The sequence below is a fragment of the Pteronotus mesoamericanus genome, unplaced genomic scaffold (genome assembly GCF_021234165.1).
Source record: "Pteronotus mesoamericanus isolate MK-2021 breed Mesoamerican mustached bat unplaced genomic scaffold, CSHL_Meso_final scaffold_85, whole genome shotgun sequence".
Classification (NCBI taxonomy): Eukaryota; Metazoa; Chordata; class Mammalia; order Chiroptera; family Mormoopidae; genus Pteronotus; species Pteronotus mesoamericanus.
Genome location: NW_026555329.1, coordinates 6,243,280 through 6,264,170, shown reverse-complemented (window position 1 = coordinate 6,264,170; position 20,891 = coordinate 6,243,280). Strand labels below are relative to the sequence as shown.

The window sequence follows — 20,891 nt, the reverse complement described above, 5'->3', positions numbered from 1 at the left end:
GTTTAAGAGAAGCTGACCTCTGAACTAAAAAGTACAGATTGGTTAGATTGGTCGTTACAAAAATAGGCGGGGGTGGGGGGTGTGTGTGTGTGTAAAGTACAGCACAGGAAATGTAGACAGTAACATTGTATTAACTATGTATGGTGCCAGGTGGGCACTGGAAGTGTCTGGGGATCACTTTGTAAATAATATATTGTCTAACCACTATGCTGTACACCTGAAGCTAATACAAAATAATATTGAATGTCAACTGTAATTTTAAAAAAAGTTGGCCTCATCACAGAATAGCAAATCAAGTGAAAGTTTGAAACAGTACCCTGTAAATTAGAAATGTTGAATAACCAGAATGTTTCTCATGTCTGACTTTTAGAAAAAGCTGTTGCTGTTGAAGATTTAATAGAGAAAGCAATTTTCCAGTGGGTTAGTGCACGTTCAACCCAACAAGCCTTTCTGTTTGGTTTCCAAAGCGCTTCCTGGCCTAACTGTCCTGCCTTTCTTGCGGCCATTCATTTTGAGGGTGCTGGCTCTATTTCCAGGCAGGCAAGACCAGCAGTTTCCCAGAAGGACCCTCAATGATTTTCTATATTAGTGTTCAGTTTTCTGGAATGCCCACCCTGACCTTTCATCTTAAAGATTTCAACCAAATAGTAACTTTCCTGGCAAGTCTACCCCAACACCTCTCTCTTCCAGAGCACAGAGGTTTTCTCTTCTGTTTCCACGTTGCACCCTAAACACGTCTGCCATTAGGGCAGTTCTGACATTGAGGGACCTAACCCACTGAGCTCATGGAACGCAGAGACTAAATTTCACTAATCTCTGTGTTTCCGGCTTCAAAGTAGTGGGTGCTAAGCAGGGAAAATATAATAGTGAAACAATTCAGAAAGATTTGTTTCAATACCATCAGAAGAACAAAGTGAATTTTCAGTTTGTTTTTAATTAATTACCAGATTGTAGTCTGGGAGATGCCTAAGGGACATCTCAAACAAACTTTAAAAAGGTGGAAAAACTATATTCTGAGCATTTTAGATAACAGAAGTGTTACAGTGTAATTCTGGTAAATGATAGATTATAACAGAAGACAATGAAAAAAATGTGTCAAATTAGTAGTTATTGGAAAGGAGTGGGAAAGCAAGAAGAGACCAACTTTATAAACTCAGAAAACTCTTATTAATTACTTAGTATATGCTGGGCTCTGTGAATAAAAAATATTTTTTGAAGGTCTTTCACATACATAGTTTCACTGATGTACCCAATTTAATGAAAGGAGTCCCCAAAAGGTCCATATGATTAAAGAAACATCTTTCTGACTATCAAACTTGAATCCACTGGGATGCCACCCAGGGTGTGAGAAGATTAATTCACTCTTGCCTCCATGTGATTCATAAGGATTTTTTCCATTAAAATATCTGCCACTGTGCTCATTTTGCATTGAGAAAGTAGTTTACTTACTTCACATGAGGTTGCTTATTTCATGCGGTATTTGAGTAATTGAGAAACTTCACAGATATTTGGTAAGTGGGCAATGAATGAACAAACAGTAAATTATTTCCTCTTTGAAAGAATTTGTCTCATTGATTAAGTCTAAGTGGGTCACTGATTTTTGTCTTCTCTTTGTAGATTTGATATCATAGGAGCATATTTATGAAATTAAGTGGTTTTGTTGATGATTTTGTATGACAAAATCTTTGAAAGGAGCACGTTGTATGTAAATTAATTTAACTCCTTTTTAAAATGTTTCTCTTTTTAGATTTTAGTGCCAATTCTTTCTAATAGGAACAACCATAAATCCTGGTCCTGTTTTATTTCACAAGACATGGAACGTCACATAGAGGTCATGAAACATAAAATGCATATTTTTAGGGGTAAAATGTTAAGAAGAACTCTTCTACCAATTCCCACTATTGCAGGAAAAATTGACCTGGATCAGAAATCTCCAGAGACCAAGTACGTAACGACATGGAATATACAGGATATTAAAATGGCAAGCCAACATACCTGTTTCATATCACACCTCCAGCAAACTGTTAGCAAAATAGAGAATTATAACTACAACATATTTTTAAAATATGTTATGTTGCAGCACTCTATTATTTCCTTTCAGAGTGCACTTTTAAAAAGAAGCCTACAAAAACCAAGCAGTAACAATTGCCATGATGTCAAAGAATATTCTTTTAGTGAAATGGCTTTGAGGATATAATTCTTTGTTTAACAATGTTTTTAATGTTAGAGATATGCCAATGACAATAACAATGTCACAACTCAAACTGAGGTCATAAAAATAATGGATCTGATTTTGAAGTATTTTTATTTAGAAAACTGGTTTATGGATATTCAAAATACCTATTAAAACCCAAGTCCTAGCTTTATGTGGAGGAAATGATTTGATTTTGAATTATTATATCAGCCTTTTCAATGTTTGTAGGCTAGAGCCAAATGAAAGGACAGTACTCCATGCAATTGAATCGGTGGTTATTAAATGGTCACATCAGATCCAAGAAATTATAGAAAAAGATTCAGTGCAGCCTCTGCTGACCGGTCTTCACTCGAATCCTCAAACTGAGCTGGATTTCTGGACAATGAGGAGAGAGAATCTATCATGCATTTATGATCAAGTAAGTAGATAGCCCTAGAGATTGCTTGCAATTTGAATTAGCAAAGTCATTTGTAGAATATGGTCTCTAGAGCAGTGATTTCCTGTAATTCGGAAAATTTGACATACTGCCTTTGAAAGACTTAATAATTTGCTCTCTTATTCTAAAGTGCTACTTTTTAAATTAATGGGGATTAAAATTAGTTATGCCTGTTTGAAAATATTTTGACAGCATATGAGATCATTGGAAACACTTTGTGGCTTAGAAAAAGAGTGATTTCCCAGGGAAACATCGAAGATTATAAAATTTATTTAATCTAGTCAATTTAATTGATTTGGGAAGGAATACAGTCCTGTTTAGTAGAGAAATGTAGCTTTGGGAGAGCCAACTTTGCTTCCTCTGCTGGGTGCTTTCCTTGTAAGTTACCCAATATAATGTTCTGAAAACTAAGACATTTATTCATATGTTTACATGTCCCTTAGAGATTTCCTGAAACACAGCAAGAAACTTTATATGGAAATTTTAATATTTTACCTATGTACTCATGTGTAAATTGACAGGTTATTTTGAAAATTCACATTAAGAAAGCTAAGAAAAAATGTTATTTTAAAAATTACTTTTTGAGCCCTGGCTGGTGTGGCTCAGTGAATTGAGCACCAGCCTACGAACCAAAAGGTTGCCGGTTCCTGATCAGGCACGTGCCTGGGTTGCGGGCCAGGCCCCCAGTTGGGGGCGTGTGAGAGGCAGCCCGTCAATGTTTTTCTCACGCAATGATGTTTCTCTCCCTCTCTCTAAAAATAAATAAATAAAATGTAAAAATATTACTTTCAACTTGAACCCAAATCGATCGTCGAGGGTTAAAACTGTGTGTATTGTGCATGAGTGGAATGTGATTTAAATATTGTGTTATAGAATGCATTTATTTAGTAATCTAGCTTATATTTGATAAATTCCATTATTTTTCCCAATTTAGCTTCAGGCTCCTACCGTCCTCAAAATGGTTAAGATCTTGAAAGCTAAACAAAGCAGCTATTTCCCAACTTTGAAGGACATTTTCGTAGCTGTGAAAAATGGTAAGACTCTTGTTCCTGGGCCATCAGTGCCCCTATGACCTGGGCCCAGCCTGCCTGCTCAGCCACCCTGTGCCATTAGCCTGCTCGTGAAATGATTGCACTTGTCTCTTCTAATGATATGTTTGTGTTAGTTGCCTGTACTTTGTCTTCCATTTATACTAGATTTTTAGGGTCTGTAGTAGGGACCTACCAAAGTGGCTGTAGATGGAAGTTTTAATGAGAATGTGTGTATATGAAAGGCCTTGGTATTCAGCCAGGGATAAATGAGAGACCAGCGTAGAGATTTTCTAATCAACAGTTGGGCCACAATCAGCCCAGTTATTCACCCGTAGACTCCTTGAATGTGTTTCACGTGTACCACTTATTTAGCTGGTAAGAGCTCAAAGTCGTCGTTGAGATTTTGGTTGAAGATTAAACATACAGAGAGGAGGGTTTGGTTGGTTGGTGACTTTTGAGCAGGTAATGCATGGGTGTTGCTAAAAACCAGAAATTATTAAAAGGGACCCATTGTAAAGCCTCCTTGTCCTGTCATGACCCAGCTTTACCCCCACCGCCCCGAGGGGCAGCAACCCTCCCCAGTTTCTGGATTTCTGTCATTTTCCTTAGGTGTGTGTAAGCAAGTATGGATGGACATAGTACTGAAGTTTTAAATGATAAAATTGTAAGATAATATGGACAAGTAGCTTTAATTGTATTGAACATTAGACAAATTTTATTTTTTCTTAAGTAACATGTGGAGGGTTAGGAAATACTTAAAATCTATTTTGAAAATGTTTTGCGCCCTGGCTGATGTGGCTCCATGGACTGAGCCCCAGCCTGCAAACCCAAAGGTCTCTGGTTGGATTCCCAGTCAGGGCATGTGCCTGGGTTGCAGGCCAGGTCGTCGGTTGGGGGCGTGAGAGAGGCAACCAATCGAAGTTTTTCTTGCACATTGGTGTTTCCTGCCCTGTCTTTCTCCCTCCCTTTCCCTCTCTCTAGAAAATAAATAAAGTCTTAAAAATGTTTTGATATCTCTTTAGGGTTTTTTCCGTGAATTCTGCTTGAAAAGGGGCTCTAGGTGAGGGAGGATATTTGGGCTTGGGGGGTCTGCCAGATCTGGATTCCTGTCCCCAACCCACTCAGTGCATCTTAAATTTGCTAAGCCTCTGATTTTCATTGGCCAAACTGGCATATTAACACCTTCCTTGCAGACTTGTGAGGATTAGAGCAGTCTTTCTCATCCTTGTCACTAGTGACAGTTTGGGCAGGATAATTCTTTGCTGTGGGGCCCATCCTGGGCAGCATCCCTGGCCCCTGCCCACTTTCCCACCCCAGTTGTGACAATAATGTCTTGAGACATTGGCAGATGACCCATGGGGGCAAAACCTCCGCTGGCTGAGAACCACTGGATTGCAGATTTAATACACAGTGCATAGAGTACTAGACATATAGTACAGTATACCCTTAATGAATAGAAGCTGCTTGCGGGTTTGTTCCCCCCGCCCCCATTGTTAGCATGAACATTTGATGACGCTTCTACAGGAACAAGTCTCACTTGTGCTCAGAACCTCAAGAGCACATGGCCTGGAGTTCAGAAGACAATACTTTCAGTAGAACAAGTGGCCCAAAGCCATTGTCGGTTAGAGGGAGAGGCCCCTCTCAAAGACACACATGAGGTTCTGCATCTGAAATCACCAGATGTGCTTATCCCATTTAAGGGCAGTTACCTATTAAATGCAATTATTTAAAGTTAACATTGATGAAAACACTCCAATTTCAAAACATGGGCTCAGCTGGGGAGAAGATAGTTTCAGGGTCCGTTCTGTCTGCCCAGGTCTTTATTTTAGGTGGACAGATTAATTGGTTACACGTCAAGCGTATCATGGGTAGGTGCGTACCTGACTCCAACAGCCCCAAAAGATTCAGCAGGGGTTTGGTGGTATTTCCTTGTTTGTTTTTTCCTGACGGTCTTTTGGGATAACACCTGAAAATAAGAATTTACCTTATTCCCTACCTGCATAAATAAAGTTTGTTTTCAGTTAATCAAAGGTATTTGTAGCCTCAGGAACAAAATGGAGTCTAATGGAGATCCATTTAGGGTACATTAAAGAATCAAATTGAATTGAGAAGTTGTGGATTAGCCGTGACCAGTGTGGCTCCGTTGGCTGGGTGTTCATCCCCCAAAGTGAAAGGTCACCAGTTTGATTCTGGGTCAGGGCACATGCATGGGTTGCAGGTTCAGCCCCTGATTGGGTTGTGTATGAGTGGCAACCAATTGATGTTTCTCTCCCTCTTTTTCTCCCTCCCTTCCCCCCTCTCTAAAAATAAATAAAACAATATATAAAAAAGAGAATTTGGATTAGATTAAGCAGTAATTGATAATAGTTAACTATTTAAATTTTTCTTCACATATATAGCATTTAATAAAGCATTTCTTACTCTTACCGTGCTTAATTTTTTAATTGCAGTAAAATTCACAAAACACAAAAATAACCACTTTAGAGTGTACAGTTGAGTGGCCTTTGGTATATTCACAGTGTTGTACAACAATCATCTTTACTTAGTTCCAACATATCTTCATCACCCATGCTTGATAATTAAAAAAGTTATTTTATAAAAACTAAAAAAAGTTATTATGATTAATAATAAAATAGAACAGTTTCCAGTCATTGCCAGAGTTATGCTCATATGACACTGCAATGAGACAATAAATGATAAAATTGTGCTAGTCCAAATACCTAGGAGGAATTAACATTCTAATGGCAAAGCTTGTAATCCAAGCTATCAAATGATAACTTCACAGAGATGTTTTATTCCCACAGTTTCCATGGGGCTGAGTAAATTTCTTTAGACTTGAAGGGTGTTTTCCCACTGAATCTTCAGTCACGATGTCCTTGCTATGTGAGTAGCTACAACAGTGTTCTCCTGAATGGGGGTTACCGAGGGACCCCGCATGTAGAGCTTTTCAAACCTGCCATGTGTCAATTGTGGGATAAGTGAAATAAAAAGAAATAGAATATTAAATACAGCCATGTTGTTTTGCATTGTTCTCTTGAACTTGTAAGTTTAGAAAAGAGAGACTGCCTCAATGAACAGTATTTCTTTTTCCCCTTCAGCTCTCCTCGAAGCCCAAGATGTAGAACTCTACCTGCGACCACTGAGGAGACACCTTCAGTGTCTGCAGGAGACAGAATTCCCACAGACCCGTGGATTAATTGCCCCATTATTTCACACCATCTGTCTGATATGGAGTCATTCCAAGTTTTATAATACCCCTGCTCGGGTTATAGTTTTGTTGCAAGAGTTTTGTAATCTCTTCATTGACCAGGTATGGAGCGTTAAAAATAGGAATAGTCAGAATGATTGCCTTGTGGTAGGTTTTATTAGGTCAATGAAGAATGAACAAACCCAGCCTACAGTCAGAACACTGTTTTTCTTTTCTTCAGACAGGACTTTTATAGTAACCAGGTGACTTTTTATCCCAAATAGCAAAGGTGCTCTGGATATAAGTCACATACATTCACAGGACAGGTCGTTACTGAATTTTGTTTGTTTAATCTCCTACCTTTCTTCAAAGAGATTTAAGATTACTTCTAATAAAAAGCATCTATGTATAGTATTTTGTAGTTTTTCCTTAGTTTCCACGGAACACTGGCTGGTGGGAGACTTTTGGCAAGTAAAGTAAGTTAAGGGAATCTGGCTGGAAAAAAAGTTATTCTCAAAAAATAGTAGTGGAATTATATTAAAGGAATTCTGATTAATTGTCAATCTTTTAAAACAAAATCTCATAATTGTTTTTCTAGTCTTCAATCAACTTACAAAATGTTAAAAAAAAGAAATTGGAGTGCTTCCACATCCTCCTGTGTCTGTAATATCAGAGAATATTAATTCTTGTTGTGTCTGTAGTATCAGAGAACATTGTATAATGGGAGAGCTAAAAGATACTTGGAGGGCATATAAGGTGGTGGTTCTTAGCTGGGGATGTGTGTGTCTTGGTCTGCTTGAGCTACCGTAACAAAATACCATGGACTGGATGGCTTTATCTTCAGAAACTGTTTACTCACAGTTCTGGACGTGCTAGCACGGTTGGGTTCTGGTGGGAGCTCTCTTCCTAGCTTGCAGACGGTTGCCTTCTCTCTGTGTCCTCACGTGGTGAAAGAGACTTTTCTCTCTTTTTCTTCTTATAAAGACCCACTCCTATCAGATTAGGGTCCTACCCATACGACCTCATTTCTTTACCCTAATAACCCTCTAAAGACCCTGGCTCAGATAGTTACACTGGTGGTTTGGGCTTCAGTATATGGCTTTCTGGGGACACAGTTCAGTCCATGGCAGGGTGTCTGAACCACTAAGGAATTTTTGCCAAACAAATTCCAGAGAATTAGGATCTGTGTACATGGCTTAGCCTTTGAATTGTTAAGAAGGCTTTTCTCCAGAACTGCATCTTCTCCAGCTACAACTGACAAACTGAGGTAAAGCAAAAAACCAAAAACAGCATATATGTTTATGTGCAACTGGGAGGTCTGAGAATGCAGTGACATCAGGACTCGCTTGTTCCAGGAGACTGCACGGTAATTTCCAAGCTTCCTGCCATGCTCCACTTTGCTGGCCTGTGTTGGACTTCATTCTCAGACTCTCACCACATGTTGTGAAGGGGAGCCCCAGATGCATATCCTGGCACTGGAGGAACTTCGTGGGAAGGAAGCTGTCTTTCTTGTTCTTGTTCTGGCTCCATGTGTTTTATTTCCATTCCTGGAACAGTCATTGTGGCCAAGGAGAGGGGATGTGTTGGAAAGGCCTGGATTACTTGCAAGAGGAGAGTGGATTGCTGTGCTAGTCCATGCTTCCCAGAGGTGTGCACTTCATGGCTCATATAGGAAATTAAAACTTTTTGTTGTACAGTGGGGTCAATGGGAAGGGATTTAGAGCCTGGAAAGTCCGCTCACAGCCAAGATGAAGAGCTTGGAGCTCCTGCTGCCCCACACATTGCGATTTTGCTGTTCTAAGTAGTGAAGAGGAAACTGTAGGATGCCCTGGTGGTGGAATGGTGTTCCAACCCAACTCCTGATATTTTTTTCTGATGAATTAACTGAGACTTGAAGGATAACATCGTTTGCTAAATTTCTCTTAGAATATGGTGGGGGGGGCGGGGCGTGGATAGCCCCAGACTTGAGACCAGGTGTTCTGACTTGCAGTCAAGAGCTTCTAGACTATGACATCAAGTTACGAATATGCTTATTTTTTTTAAAATCTCTGCTTCTGAAGAGATGGGGTGATATATGGAAAGTACGTTGGACTCAGACCAACATGGATTCAAGTCTGAGTGAACCACTCAAGGGACGTTAAATGACTTCTCTGAGCCTCAGTTTCCACATCAAAAATGCAGATAATGCCTAGTCCATTGCTATTGTGAGGATCAAATGAAATAACCTAAGGGAAATGTCCAATATGGCATTTAATAGAGCCTCATAAAAGTTAGTTCCAAACTATTGACTTACAGCTTAATTGAAGCTATTGGCAGGAGGTAGCAGGTCAATTCCTTGCTATATTTTATCTCCTCTGGCTTTATTCTATTTCTGTTTCTCTGTTGTGCAAACTCAGTTTTTGCTCTGTTGTTAGGCATGATCTCTATTGCAGGATCAGTGACTATAACCACTTCTTCCAAATGCTGGATTTCTCATTTTGAGAAAAAGCCCTCTTACTGTATAAACCCCAGAAATGGTCATTCATTGTTGGTGGTGGCTTGTAAGAAATCCTAGTTACCTATAAGCCTGTAAACCTATTATCCCTGGGCCCTGTCTGTGTGCCAAGCTCCCAGCGAAATAATGTAGCTTCTCTTATTCCTTAGTTACTGTTCCTGACTTGTGTCCAAAGGTTCTGTTGACCTATTTCCTTGATTCTTCAAGTGGACTTTGTAGTAAATCTGCCCCAACATGTTAGGAATGAAAAATCAGCAGTGAGCCAACTTTCATATCTGGGTTCCCTGAAGAGCTAAACTCCTTTGCCTACTTGCAAATTGTTTGCTATCTGATTTTATATTTAGCAGATATTGTATAATGCCTGTTATTTGCAAGGGACTCTTTTAAACTCTTTACAGAAATCCACAGAGTCCATCCTCACACTAACACTGACAAAGGTGCTATTAGTAAAGCCATTTTACATTAAAAAAAAAAACTTAACAAAAACCCTGATGTGCAGAGAAGATAAATAGCTTCCTCAAGGTTGCCCAACTGTAAATGATGGAGTTCTTGGTCATTATGCTTTGATCTATATATTTAAAGTAAGTTCTTGTTTTTAATTACAATGTAAATGTAGTATATTAATGATGGTAAAATATTCTTGTTGCATAAAATTTGTAACAATGGAAATAGCCCTATTGTTTTACCACCTTAAAGTCCAGCATTTTAATTTTTTTCCCCAAAAACATATATATATATTTTTTACTAGCTTCTTGAAAAATGATTTTTTTTACCCTTGAATATTTAGGTCCCTTCCAGCCTCTTCTATTTATACACAACATACAGAAAACAACTTGATACAAAAATCCTTTTCCTTAACTTGGATAATTGGCTAATATAAATTCCTAATATTGATTAAAGTATGCAGTCTTTTTATGGCTCTTGAACAATGTTTAATATTTATAAATTCTAAAAGATTATATCAATTTAACTGCTATTATTAATGTATAAAAATTCTACCATAACTTGCCAACTTGAGTATTTTTAAGAAATTTGGGTGGTTTCACTGGCTATATAGTGGTACCATGTTGTTTCTTAATTTGTACCTTGCATGATTTGTGTGATTACACGTTTTATGTGTTTTCTATCATTGTATTTCCTTACGTAGCTTTCATGTACTTTGCTTCCATGAATCTACTGGCCTCAAAGTGTTTATGAAACATTTGAATCCTTGTTATGTTATACATCAGAGGTCATAAGCTGATTGCCAGCTGCATTTGACCTATATATAGATCAATGCAGTGTTTTTTATTTTGCATATCATTTTAAAATTAAAATTGTTGCCAATAGTGAAATTGAGGAATTCTCATTTAACTTCCATCCTTCCAGCCGCCACTGAAAGGCCGGAGCTCTCTGTGCATGGCTCTGCCCTCCCCGTTTACGCACTCAGTTGCTAGAGCGTCAGGTGCCCTTTAAGGTGGGTCACATGCTGTCTCCGTGGCCGTGGTCTCCACCACGTGCTCTTGTTACTGACCTGCTTCCCTCCTTTGAATTGCCTGCCTGATCCTTCCAGACATTCCAATCATAGTCAAACCGTTTGTTACTTTAGAAGCAAATGTGCCTCTTTTCACCTGTTTTTTACAGTGACCGTTAACACAGTCACGTAGGCCAGACACATAAAAGACATGATCTGGCCACCTCGGATGATAGCACACTTGAGCTTTGATAATGGGTTCTTTTTTAAAAAGTTTCTGTGGTAACCCAGCTCTGCCGTGTGTCTCTGCAGGCTCACTGCCTGTCTGTTCCATGGCTCGGTGTCACGGTCGTGGATATTGTCAGTCACAAGATCTTAAGTGAGGAAGAGCCTGAGAGGTTGAACTTGTATAAGAGGTGTCAGGATTGAGCAAAAGTAAAAATCCACAGAAGCACATAAAAAGAAAAGAAACTGGGAGACTGGCATCTAATGGATAATATTGATAAATTGCTTAATGGCTAATTAATTGGCTCATTGATAAATGAACTGCTTAGCAGAATTTTAGTTTATAAGGCCTGTGGAGTGGGACGAGTTCACCCTAAATCCAGTAGCTTTGGTTGGTTTGTGCTAACACCATTGAATACGAGAGTAGAGTTGGCTTTGTTCCAGAGAGCTACTGTAGGAAGCAGAAAATAATTCAGAGCTTCAGAGCTAAGAGGGATCTTGATATTGACTTAATCTCTTTCTTTTGCATCTGAGGCAACTGAGGTCCTGTGAGACAACTTAGTTAATGTTACTAGGCTGATGGTGGTCCCTAACTGGATCGTAGCCAGGTCTCCTGCCCTTGGTGATGCTTTTTGCCCCCTCACATACCCTCTACCCAGTGAAAGGGTATAGACTGGGTTTTGTAATGTAGGATAATGTATGCCCTTGCCTTCTGAGGTCTTATTCAACAGTGGGCTGTGTGGACAGAAAGTTAATTGCTGTGATGGTCTCATCTATGGGAGAGTTAGCTAAGAAGCACAGAAATGAACATAAAGATGTCTTGCAAAAGGAAAGCTACCTTAGAAGTAGGTAATTAGGTCCCGGGGGGGCTGCTGAAACAGAGATGGCATTGGAGTGATGTCCATAGATTTTTTTCCTCTTCTGAAAAGGACATATTCATTATAAAGAATACGCATAGATAAAGGTATTGGAGTCCCCCACTCATATCAAGGTGTAAACTGTTTTAAACTCAGATTGTTGAGGGTGTGCTGCTCGCTTTCTTCCCTGTGCTGTGTGAAATGTTAGCAACCTGCCTGTAGAGGTTAATTTTGCATTCAGCCTGGGTGAGAAGGGAGAGCATAGGTTAGGAATCTACAGCTAAAACTTAAAAGGATTCTCATCAGTAGGCATTTTAGACACTAAATGAATGATTTTATTATCATTGTACAAATTTGTGGTGCAGAGTTTATATTGCACGTAAAAATGCCAATAATGGGAGGAGGATAATGCCTCCAGTTAGGAAAAAAAATCCTTTCATCTGATATGGTAAACTCGATGGCCTTTTACATTCTCCATTGAGATCTCTATGAACTTTGTAAGCAGCCACAAAATTAAAGGCACACAATTTAAATGCATACAATAGGTCTCAAATACTGTCATTTTTGTCCAATGTTGTTTTGTCATGTTGATGAGATGTCTTAGGAACTTAATTAACTCTTGTTTTTATCAATTAGCCTGCGGTGAAACTGGTTCTGTTATATATCATTTTGCTGATAGTCACAGAACCTATCTGCGATGTTGAGTGAGGACTTACTATAATTTATATGAGGTTAAATTGAGATGCATCAGAAAGAAATAATATGCAAAAGAACTTTTAGAAATTTATAGGTTCTTGAGGTCCTTACAGAGGGAAATTCTTTATGTCCAGAATTGTTTATGTTCAGAATTCTGAATGTCCAAAGATGGAGCATGAAGAGCGCAAGGAGCGTAGACAACAGTCCTATGAGAGTTCGACATCCTACATGAAGTCGTCTTTTTCTTCTTCTCTCCTTGCCCTTTCCTCTGTTTCACAGTAGTTCATATGGTATAGATCAGCTAGATCTTATGTCCTATAATACTGCATAGGCGCTCAGAAGAGAAGTTGGCTAACCTCACAGAATTGCCAGTGGTGTACGCACCCCTATCGGCTCACTCTCACCTTTGCAGTGATGCTGTGCTGCCAGGTAAGGGGACCATCTCTGTAAAATCCATGGTCTGATAGATTTTCCCTCCTGGCTGTGTACTTCTTTACATGAAAAAACAGTTGTGTAACAGGGGTGTCCAGCCTATTGGTGTCTCTGGGCCATACTGGAAAAAGAAGAGTTGTCTTGGGCCACACATTAAATACACAAGCACAAATGAAAACAAAACAAAAAAATCATAATGTTTTAAGTAATTTTATGATTTTTGTGTTGGGCCTCATTCATAGCCACCCTGGGCCACATGCAGCCTGCAGGCTGCAGGTTGGACACTCCTGAGAATATTTGGTGACAGGGATATTTATGCAAATTCTGATGACAAATTGTGATGATACAGTTGTCATATCTATGAAGTTTAGCAAACGTAGTTATTGCTAGAATGTATGCACTTTACATCCCCATGGCTGTTCTATAACCACCTATTTTTTTTTTGGTAAGGTATTTTTATTTTTATGAAAGATTTTATTTTGTTTATTTTTAGAGAAGGGGAAGGAGGGAGAAAAAGAGGGAGAGAAACAGCAATGTGTGGTTGCATCTCACACACCCTCTACTGGCAAGCTGGCCTGCAACCTGGGCATGTGCCCTACACTGGGAATTGAACCAGCAACCCTTTGGTTCACAGGCCTGTGCTCAATCCACTTAGCCACACCAAGTAGGACGATTTGTTCTTCCTAATCCCCACACCTCTTCACCCTTCTTCCCCACCCCACCTCTCCCATCTGGCAATCATCAAAACGCTCTCTGTATCCATGATTCTGTCTCTATTCCTGTTTTCCTAGTTTGTTTTTTAGATTCAATTGTTGATAGATTTGTATTTTTTGCCATTTTATCGTTCATAGTTTTGATCTTCTTTGTCTTAAATAAGTTCTTTAGCATTTAATATAATAATGGTTTGGTGATGATGAACTCCTTTAGTGTTTTCTTGTCTGGGAAGCTCTTTATCAGTCCTTGGATTCTAAATGATAGCTTTGCTGGGTAGAGCAATCTTGGCTGTAGGTCCCTGCTTTTCATGACTTAGAATATTTCTTTCCAGTCCCTACTATCCTGCAGAGTTTATTTTGAGAAATCAGCTGACAGTCTTATGGGAATTCCCCTGTGGGTAACTAACTTCTTTTTTCTTGCTGCTTTTAAGATTCTCTCTTTATCTTAAACCTTTGGCATTTTAATTATGATGCATCTTGGAATGGGCTTCTTTGCATCCATTTTGTTTGGGACTCTCTGTGCTTCCTGGACTTGTATGTCTATTTCCTTCACCAAATTAGGGACGTTTTCTTTCACTATTTTTTTACATAGGTTTCCAATTCCTTACTCTTTCTCTTCTTCTGGCACCACTATGAAGTGAATGTTGGCTTGCTTAGATTTGCCCCACAGGCTGCTTACCCTATCCTTTTTTTTTTGTGTGTGGATCCTTTTTTCTTGTTCTGATTGGTTGCTTTTTGCTTCCTTATGTTCCAAATCATTGATTTGATTCTCTGCTTCATCCATTCTACTGTTGTTTCCCTGTAAATTGTTCTTTATTTCAATTAGTGTATCCTTCATATCTGGTTGTGTTTTATGCTGTTGAGGTCCTCAGTAAGTTTCTTAAGCATTCTTATAACCAGTGTTTTGAACTCTGAGTCTTATAGATTGCTTATCTCCATTTTGTTTAGTTCTTTTTCTGGAGTTTGATGTGTTCTTTCATTTGGGCCATGTTCTTTGTCTCCTTTTTTTGGTAGCCTCCCTGTGTTTGTTTCTATGTATTAGGCAGAGATGCTATGACTCCCTGTCTTGGTAGTGTGTGGCCTAATGTAGTAGGTGTCCTTGTAGGGTCCAATGGCACAGCCTCCCCTGTCACCCAATCTGGGTACTTGAGGTGCGTCCTTTATGTGGTCTGAGTATACCCTCCTCTTGTAGTAGAGCCTTGGTTGATGTCGGCAGATCAATGGGAGGGATTTACACAGGCCAGTCAGCTGCAAGTACTGGTTGTGATCACTGGTCACCAATTCACACCCTCTGTGGAGGATCAGCTCTGCAGGAGCACGGTGGTGGCGTCCTGACATGCTCTGTAGCTGTCCACTGGGTGCATTGGCCCTGGGCTTTCCTGGGTAGTGCAGGCCAAGGTCAGCCCCCATATGTGTTTTTCTCAGGGCCACCTTGCCTGAGCTATAAAACATTCTGAGATGGCTGCTACTTGTGCTAGGCTTGGAGATTCCCAAGCAAAGCCAAGCTGTGAATCGAGGCTGGCTGCTGCTAGTGCTGTACCTGGGGCCTGCTGAGGCCAGCTGTTGCTTGTTTGATAGGATTTAGGACATTGTGAGGCATGAGCCAAAACCAGCCATTCATATGGAAAAGCAACTTGGGTAGGCCTGTAATTGGGTGGGGATCTCCAAGGCAAGTCGAACAGTGTTAGCCTGGTGGATGGAGTCTCAAGTTAATGGCACCAGCTTGCGAGCTTTATTGGGGGAGGGTTTGGAAAAGGGACAATGGCGTCTGCTCACCTTCCTGCCAGACACTTCAGTTTCTCCCTGTATACCACTGGTGGCTTCCAAGCTGCTACCCTGGTGCTGGGGCTCAGAGGGAGTGAGTCTGAGTAGGTGAGTCTGTGTGTGGGTTCTTTAAGAGGAACTGTTTGGGGCTCCAGAATTTTCTTCCACTGACTCAATCCCCTCTGCTTTTTGCAACCATAAGTTTTGGGGACTTATCTTCTGGCACTGGAATCCTGGGCTGTGGGGCCTGGTGTGCGGCTGGGACTCCTAACTCCTGAGAAAACCCTCCCAAATTTTTATCCATCACACATGGGCGTGGGACTCGGTGATTCCACATTTGTACCCCTCCTACCAGTCTGGATGGATGTGGTTTCTTTAATTCTATAGTTGTTGGACTTCCATTCAACTTGCTTTATGATGTTTGTGGGTGATGGTTGTTCTGTATTTTAGTTGTAATTTTGATGTGGTTGTGCAAAGAGGCAAGCCATGTCTGCCTATACCACCATCTTGACTGGAAGTCCCATCCAGAAATTTTAGTCATCTGTAGATAATTCTAATGAGTAAAAATATGTCATTGAAACCCAAGTGCCTGAATTCTAAAATTAGACTTTCAGTCTCATAACATCGATGGTCCAATTCATTGTCATTTAATAATGAATTAAATGACATAATTTATTGAAAAAACTTTAAACTAAAATTCTTTATTGAAGCAAATGCTGTCAATAAAAAACTATTAACAGATTTTTGATCATTGTTTCCTCTCATTAAATCCTAGGCAACGGCTTACCTTTCACCTGAAGACCTTTTGAAAGGAGAAATTGAAGACTCCTTAGAAAAGGTGCAGGCAGCCATTAACATCTTACAGACTTTTAAAAATTTTTTTTTCAACTACAAAAAAGGATTGACAAACTATTTTAAGGGGAACAACGAGGTGAAACCATGGGATTTCCAGCCTCATATGGTGTTTTGTAGATTTGACAAATTTTTGGATCGTTTCATGAAAATAGAGGTATTCATTTATTGACTTGTAATTTATTCATGTTGTAGATAGGTTCAGAAATCCTGTAACTCTTTCCATGATTTGAGAACTGTTTGTTTGGTGGGAGGTGGGAGGTCTCTTTTCTTGGTGATCTCATGAGGAGCTCACAAGACCAGGGCTATTAAGAGAGCTTTGAAAGCTTTAGCTTGACTTCTTTTTTAAAAAATTCATTTTTGATTCTTTTATTATGCAACAAGTCAGTGAGTTTTTTTCTGTACCAGTGACCCTTGACCTACAACCTACTAAGCTCCTGGAAGACAGTTTTAAGTCAGGAACCTATAAACTATTCCCCCTTTTTTCTTTATATGTTTGTTTGACACACGGATTCCATGCTTTAACACTATTTGATAATCTAAAATATCACACCATCTTTTAGTATATATTCTAAATATATATACTATGTTATTAAAATATAAAACAAGAAGATCATGAAAATATGTACTGTATAAGTGTTTAAAAAACTAGAAACCAAAAGTAAGTGAATGCATACACTCGTACACACATTCACTCACCCATAGTATGGAGCCAATGGGCTAAGGTTGTTTTGTTTTGGTTTTTTTTTTTAGTTTGAACTAGTGGCACTACCTTGATTTTCTTTATAAAGCTCTTGCTAGCAAATTTGGGTTTGTGTGTTGATATAAGATTTGTTGAATTTCATTGAAAATTAGAGCTTGGGGTTTTGAAAATTCTCATTTTCAGTTAATCAGTTTTAATGCCTCTCAAAGTATGAATGCTAAATGCTTAACCACAAGCAACGTAAGTCACCCTTTCATAATACTCTCCTAGGCTGATTAAGAGGCAGCTGAACCGCTGTAAAATGGGGGCGGCTGACAGTATGAGTTTTGGATATTACTGGGGAACTGACTTAAAATTGGAAAGATATAAAATGAGAGGGTTCTATGTTTAGCCATGGTAAGTTATGTTTGCCTGTACTGCTAGGTAATTTTCAGTAAATATGAAAATGGGAGCATGATTTTAAAAATTAGGGACTTTGTTCAACTAAATCATGACTATTTGTCTGTGTTGTGTCAGTCAGTGTCCATTAACACACAGAGTTTGAATGTTTGAAAGTGTTATTTCTTTGCAACTTTAAAATGTTTTTTTCCTGCTCAAGATGGTGGAAAAATCTCTATAGTTCTATGTTTTTTCAAAGGACATATTTGTTACCATGTTGGAATTTGAAAAGCTGGAGAGACTTGAATTTGGTGGTACCAAGGGAGCAATTTTGAATGGACAAATCCGCGAGATGAGTGAAGAATTTATGGAACTCTGTAAAATTTTCCGGCACAGCACTTATGACCCATCTGATTACAATAACATGGTAATATAGTACCTTGGCATTTTTATTTCATAGGCTCCTGTAATTTTAAAGTGGGAAAAGATGATAGGTCACAATGATAATAGGTACCATCCAGTCCAGCTTCTCTAGGCTGAAGGAGGTTGAATGGCTTGCCCGAAGGCTCCTTAGTGACAGGCCAGGGACTGGAAGGTAGCCCTTCGTATGTTGTCAGTTTAGAACTGTTTCTAACATAAGAGTAGACTACAGTCTGGGTTTGTTTCTTGATTGTGCATATTGTAAAGGACCTTACAGATTGACTTATCTCGATCTGGTAATTTGATGACCATGTAACTTGTGTATCTTACCCTTTTCTTGAATCACTAGATAATTTTCTGGTCTATTGGAACATTTAGTTTCACCCCATTCGCTACTTACCTCATTAACATGAATATTGTATTTCATATTTTTAATTGTTAGGCTTTAGAGCTATTGATAATTTCATATTTTCAACTTCAGAAAATGGGAGGAGCTTTCAGATTTAAGCTGCTTCTGTTTTCTGTCACCCCCAGCGTGTAAGTAGCCAGGGAATTACCTGAGAGCTCGAGGATCAAAACAGCTCCATTTTAGTGGTTTGCCAAGAGCAGCAAAGCCTGGGTTTAAAAAAAAAAAATTCATCCTTGTTGTTTTATAAGGAATGTGAATTTATTCACTATCATTTACATGTGGCTGAATAATTGATTCTTGAAATGGGAAAGTGCAGTATGTTAGCTTTGTATGGTCGGCAGATGTAATCCTTCCAACTGTAGTCGGCTTTTGGGAAGTGGAGTTAATGATAAGAGGACACTGCTGTTGTGTGTCCAAGCTAATTTGTGGGCAAAGGAGGAGGAACCGAGGACTGTGGTGACAATAGCCTGAGCACGTCCCCGGAGCCCGGGAAGACGTCCGGCACTTGGCAGCAATTCAGGGAAAGTAGATGGAATGGGACTCCTAGGGGACCCTTGGCTTGGCTGTCCTGAGCCGCTGAGCAGGGGGATATGAGACCCAGCATGTACAGACCCTTTGGTGCCCTCGACTAGCAGGAGAGACTTGGTTTTCTCACGATCCCAGAACCTGACAGGTCTTCAGAGAGCCAGTGTTAGAGAATGTGGCCAGGTTTGGCTGCTGCCACCACTTTGGCAACATCAAAGCTTCTGAACTTATCCCTGTGTCTGCCCAAAGCCTGCGCAGTCACCAACATGTAGGAAGGGAAAATTCATTTGCTCTTGGCATGTATATCTGCTTGGGTTTGTATTTTGGTATTTAGTATTTTGGAGCTCCACTTACTTTGCAAATAAAATGGGCAAGCCTTACCACGGGTGTCCAGGCCTGCGTGGGAGACATCAGTAACATGTCCTTGAAGTGACCCCTTCGTCCTCCTCTCTGATATTCTTCCTTAGAATCGAACCTAGAAGTTCCTTGACTTTGGTCATTCCTTCAAATCAAAGTGGAATTAACTAGAAGTTCACTTAATTGGTATGCTTATGTTGAAGAAGAACTTTGCTTTTTTGAATGTGTCCTCGTTATCAATGTCACCTCAAAATATTGCAATGATTATACATTTTTTTTTTTTTGCTTAATAAGCTGTTCATTTTGGTACTTTTTAGCTGAGTTTATTGTACTCGATTTTTAGGGTAAAATCAGTTGGTAATTTTAATGAGGCACTATTACAGCAAACTACTTCCCACCTAGTGTATTTATACAGGTGTGTCCACATGCCCTGCGCCCCCCACACCCCAGGCCTTCCCCAGCCCCCACTGAATATACGCCCATGTCAACAGAACAGTTGAGTGTGTCATGATCAGTCTTTCTGCACTTGAGTATAGAAATGGTTTAAATATGTTCCAGTAAATTAAAGAAATAATCCCTGGTAATTTGCTTTGGAAATGCTGCTATTTCTCTCTTTTTATCTATCTCAAGCCTATTAATCGGGCTTTGAGCCTTTATTGGTGTGGCAAAAGGTCTAACACTGTAGTCTATTTGCAGAGCGTGGGTTTTCTCAGGTGTATCCATGAAATGTTTTGGGGTTTCTCAGTTGTTAGGTATTTTCTCTGACTTTTTCTGCAAGACTGTTTGAGATCTGGACAGGTATGGGCAGAGACTTGATTTCTTACTTATTTTTTTAAAATTAAAATATATTTGACATGTAACATTGTGCACATTTAAGATATATAACATGTTAATTTGATACATTTTATATATGGTAATATGATTGCTATTGTAGCAATAATTAGCACCCCTCTCACGTTAAATAATTGTCCATTTGTTTTAGTAGTTGGAATCATTAAGTTCTAGTCTCTTAGAAAATAAGATTTTAGTGAATATAGACAACAACATTGTACTATAATATCAAACTTACTAAGAGACTTGCTTTCTTAATCATTAAATTTTAAGAGCTTCTCAGGTGACTTTAGGCTCAGAAGTTTTGCCAGCATTCTGAGGTATTACTTGATTCAATAAAAGTCCCCAGATAACTAAGCGAGGAGAGTGGCTAGGTGGCTATTCTTCTTAAGGATAATCCCTTGGCTCTACTTAGCCTCTGTTAATCAGAGTATATTAACACAATACTCACTGAGCAGGTGCTGAGTGCCAGACATGTATGTGCAGAACCTTCACACACATTCCCGTGTAATTCTCACTTTTACCCTGAGAGTGACTGCCCAGGTAGGTAGATGAGGTTAAGCCAGTTACCTGGGATTACACAGTTACCGAGGAGTGAAACAGGTTTCATTCCAGAATTTTTAACCCCAAACCCAGCTCTTTTCGCTGTGCCATTCAGCTCTTCGGTATTTATCTCACTTGCTGCATCTTTCTTGAAATGAAGGGAATAAGATTGCCTGGGCAATTGGAGGAACTCACCTTAGCGCCTTTGTCCTCAGGGGGTGTGGCTCAAGGGGCTGGGTCTCTTTTCCTTTTTCCTGTTAGTTTGAGTAGGCAGGCTGATCCAGGTACCTAGCCTGCTATTATCCCAGACTCTAAAATATATTTTAAAAGTAGTTATTTAGTTAATCTATAGTAGGTTGTATTCCAGTTCCTACAATTAGTCAGTTCTCTG

General features: G+C 39.4%; 1 protein-coding gene across 2 annotated transcripts in view; it reads left to right on the top strand.

Moving 5' to 3' along the window:
- The window catches only part of DNAH11 (dynein axonemal heavy chain 11), a 251,134-nt gene that overhangs the window by 5,768 nt on the left and 224,475 nt on the right, over positions 1 to 20,891 (top strand). For both annotated transcript variants that reach the window (XM_054564603.1, XM_054564601.1), the window contains exons 3-8: positions 1,748 to 1,944; positions 2,423 to 2,612; positions 3,565 to 3,664; positions 6,760 to 6,971; positions 16,258 to 16,491; positions 17,675 to 17,842. In XM_054564603.1, the coding sequence (XP_054420578.1) occupies positions 1,748 to 1,944; positions 2,423 to 2,612; positions 3,565 to 3,664; positions 6,760 to 6,971; positions 16,258 to 16,491; positions 17,675 to 17,842 (1,101 nt within the window). The remainder of the gene's footprint in view (positions 1 to 1,747; positions 1,945 to 2,422; positions 2,613 to 3,564; positions 3,665 to 6,759; positions 6,972 to 16,257; positions 16,492 to 17,674; positions 17,843 to 20,891) is intronic.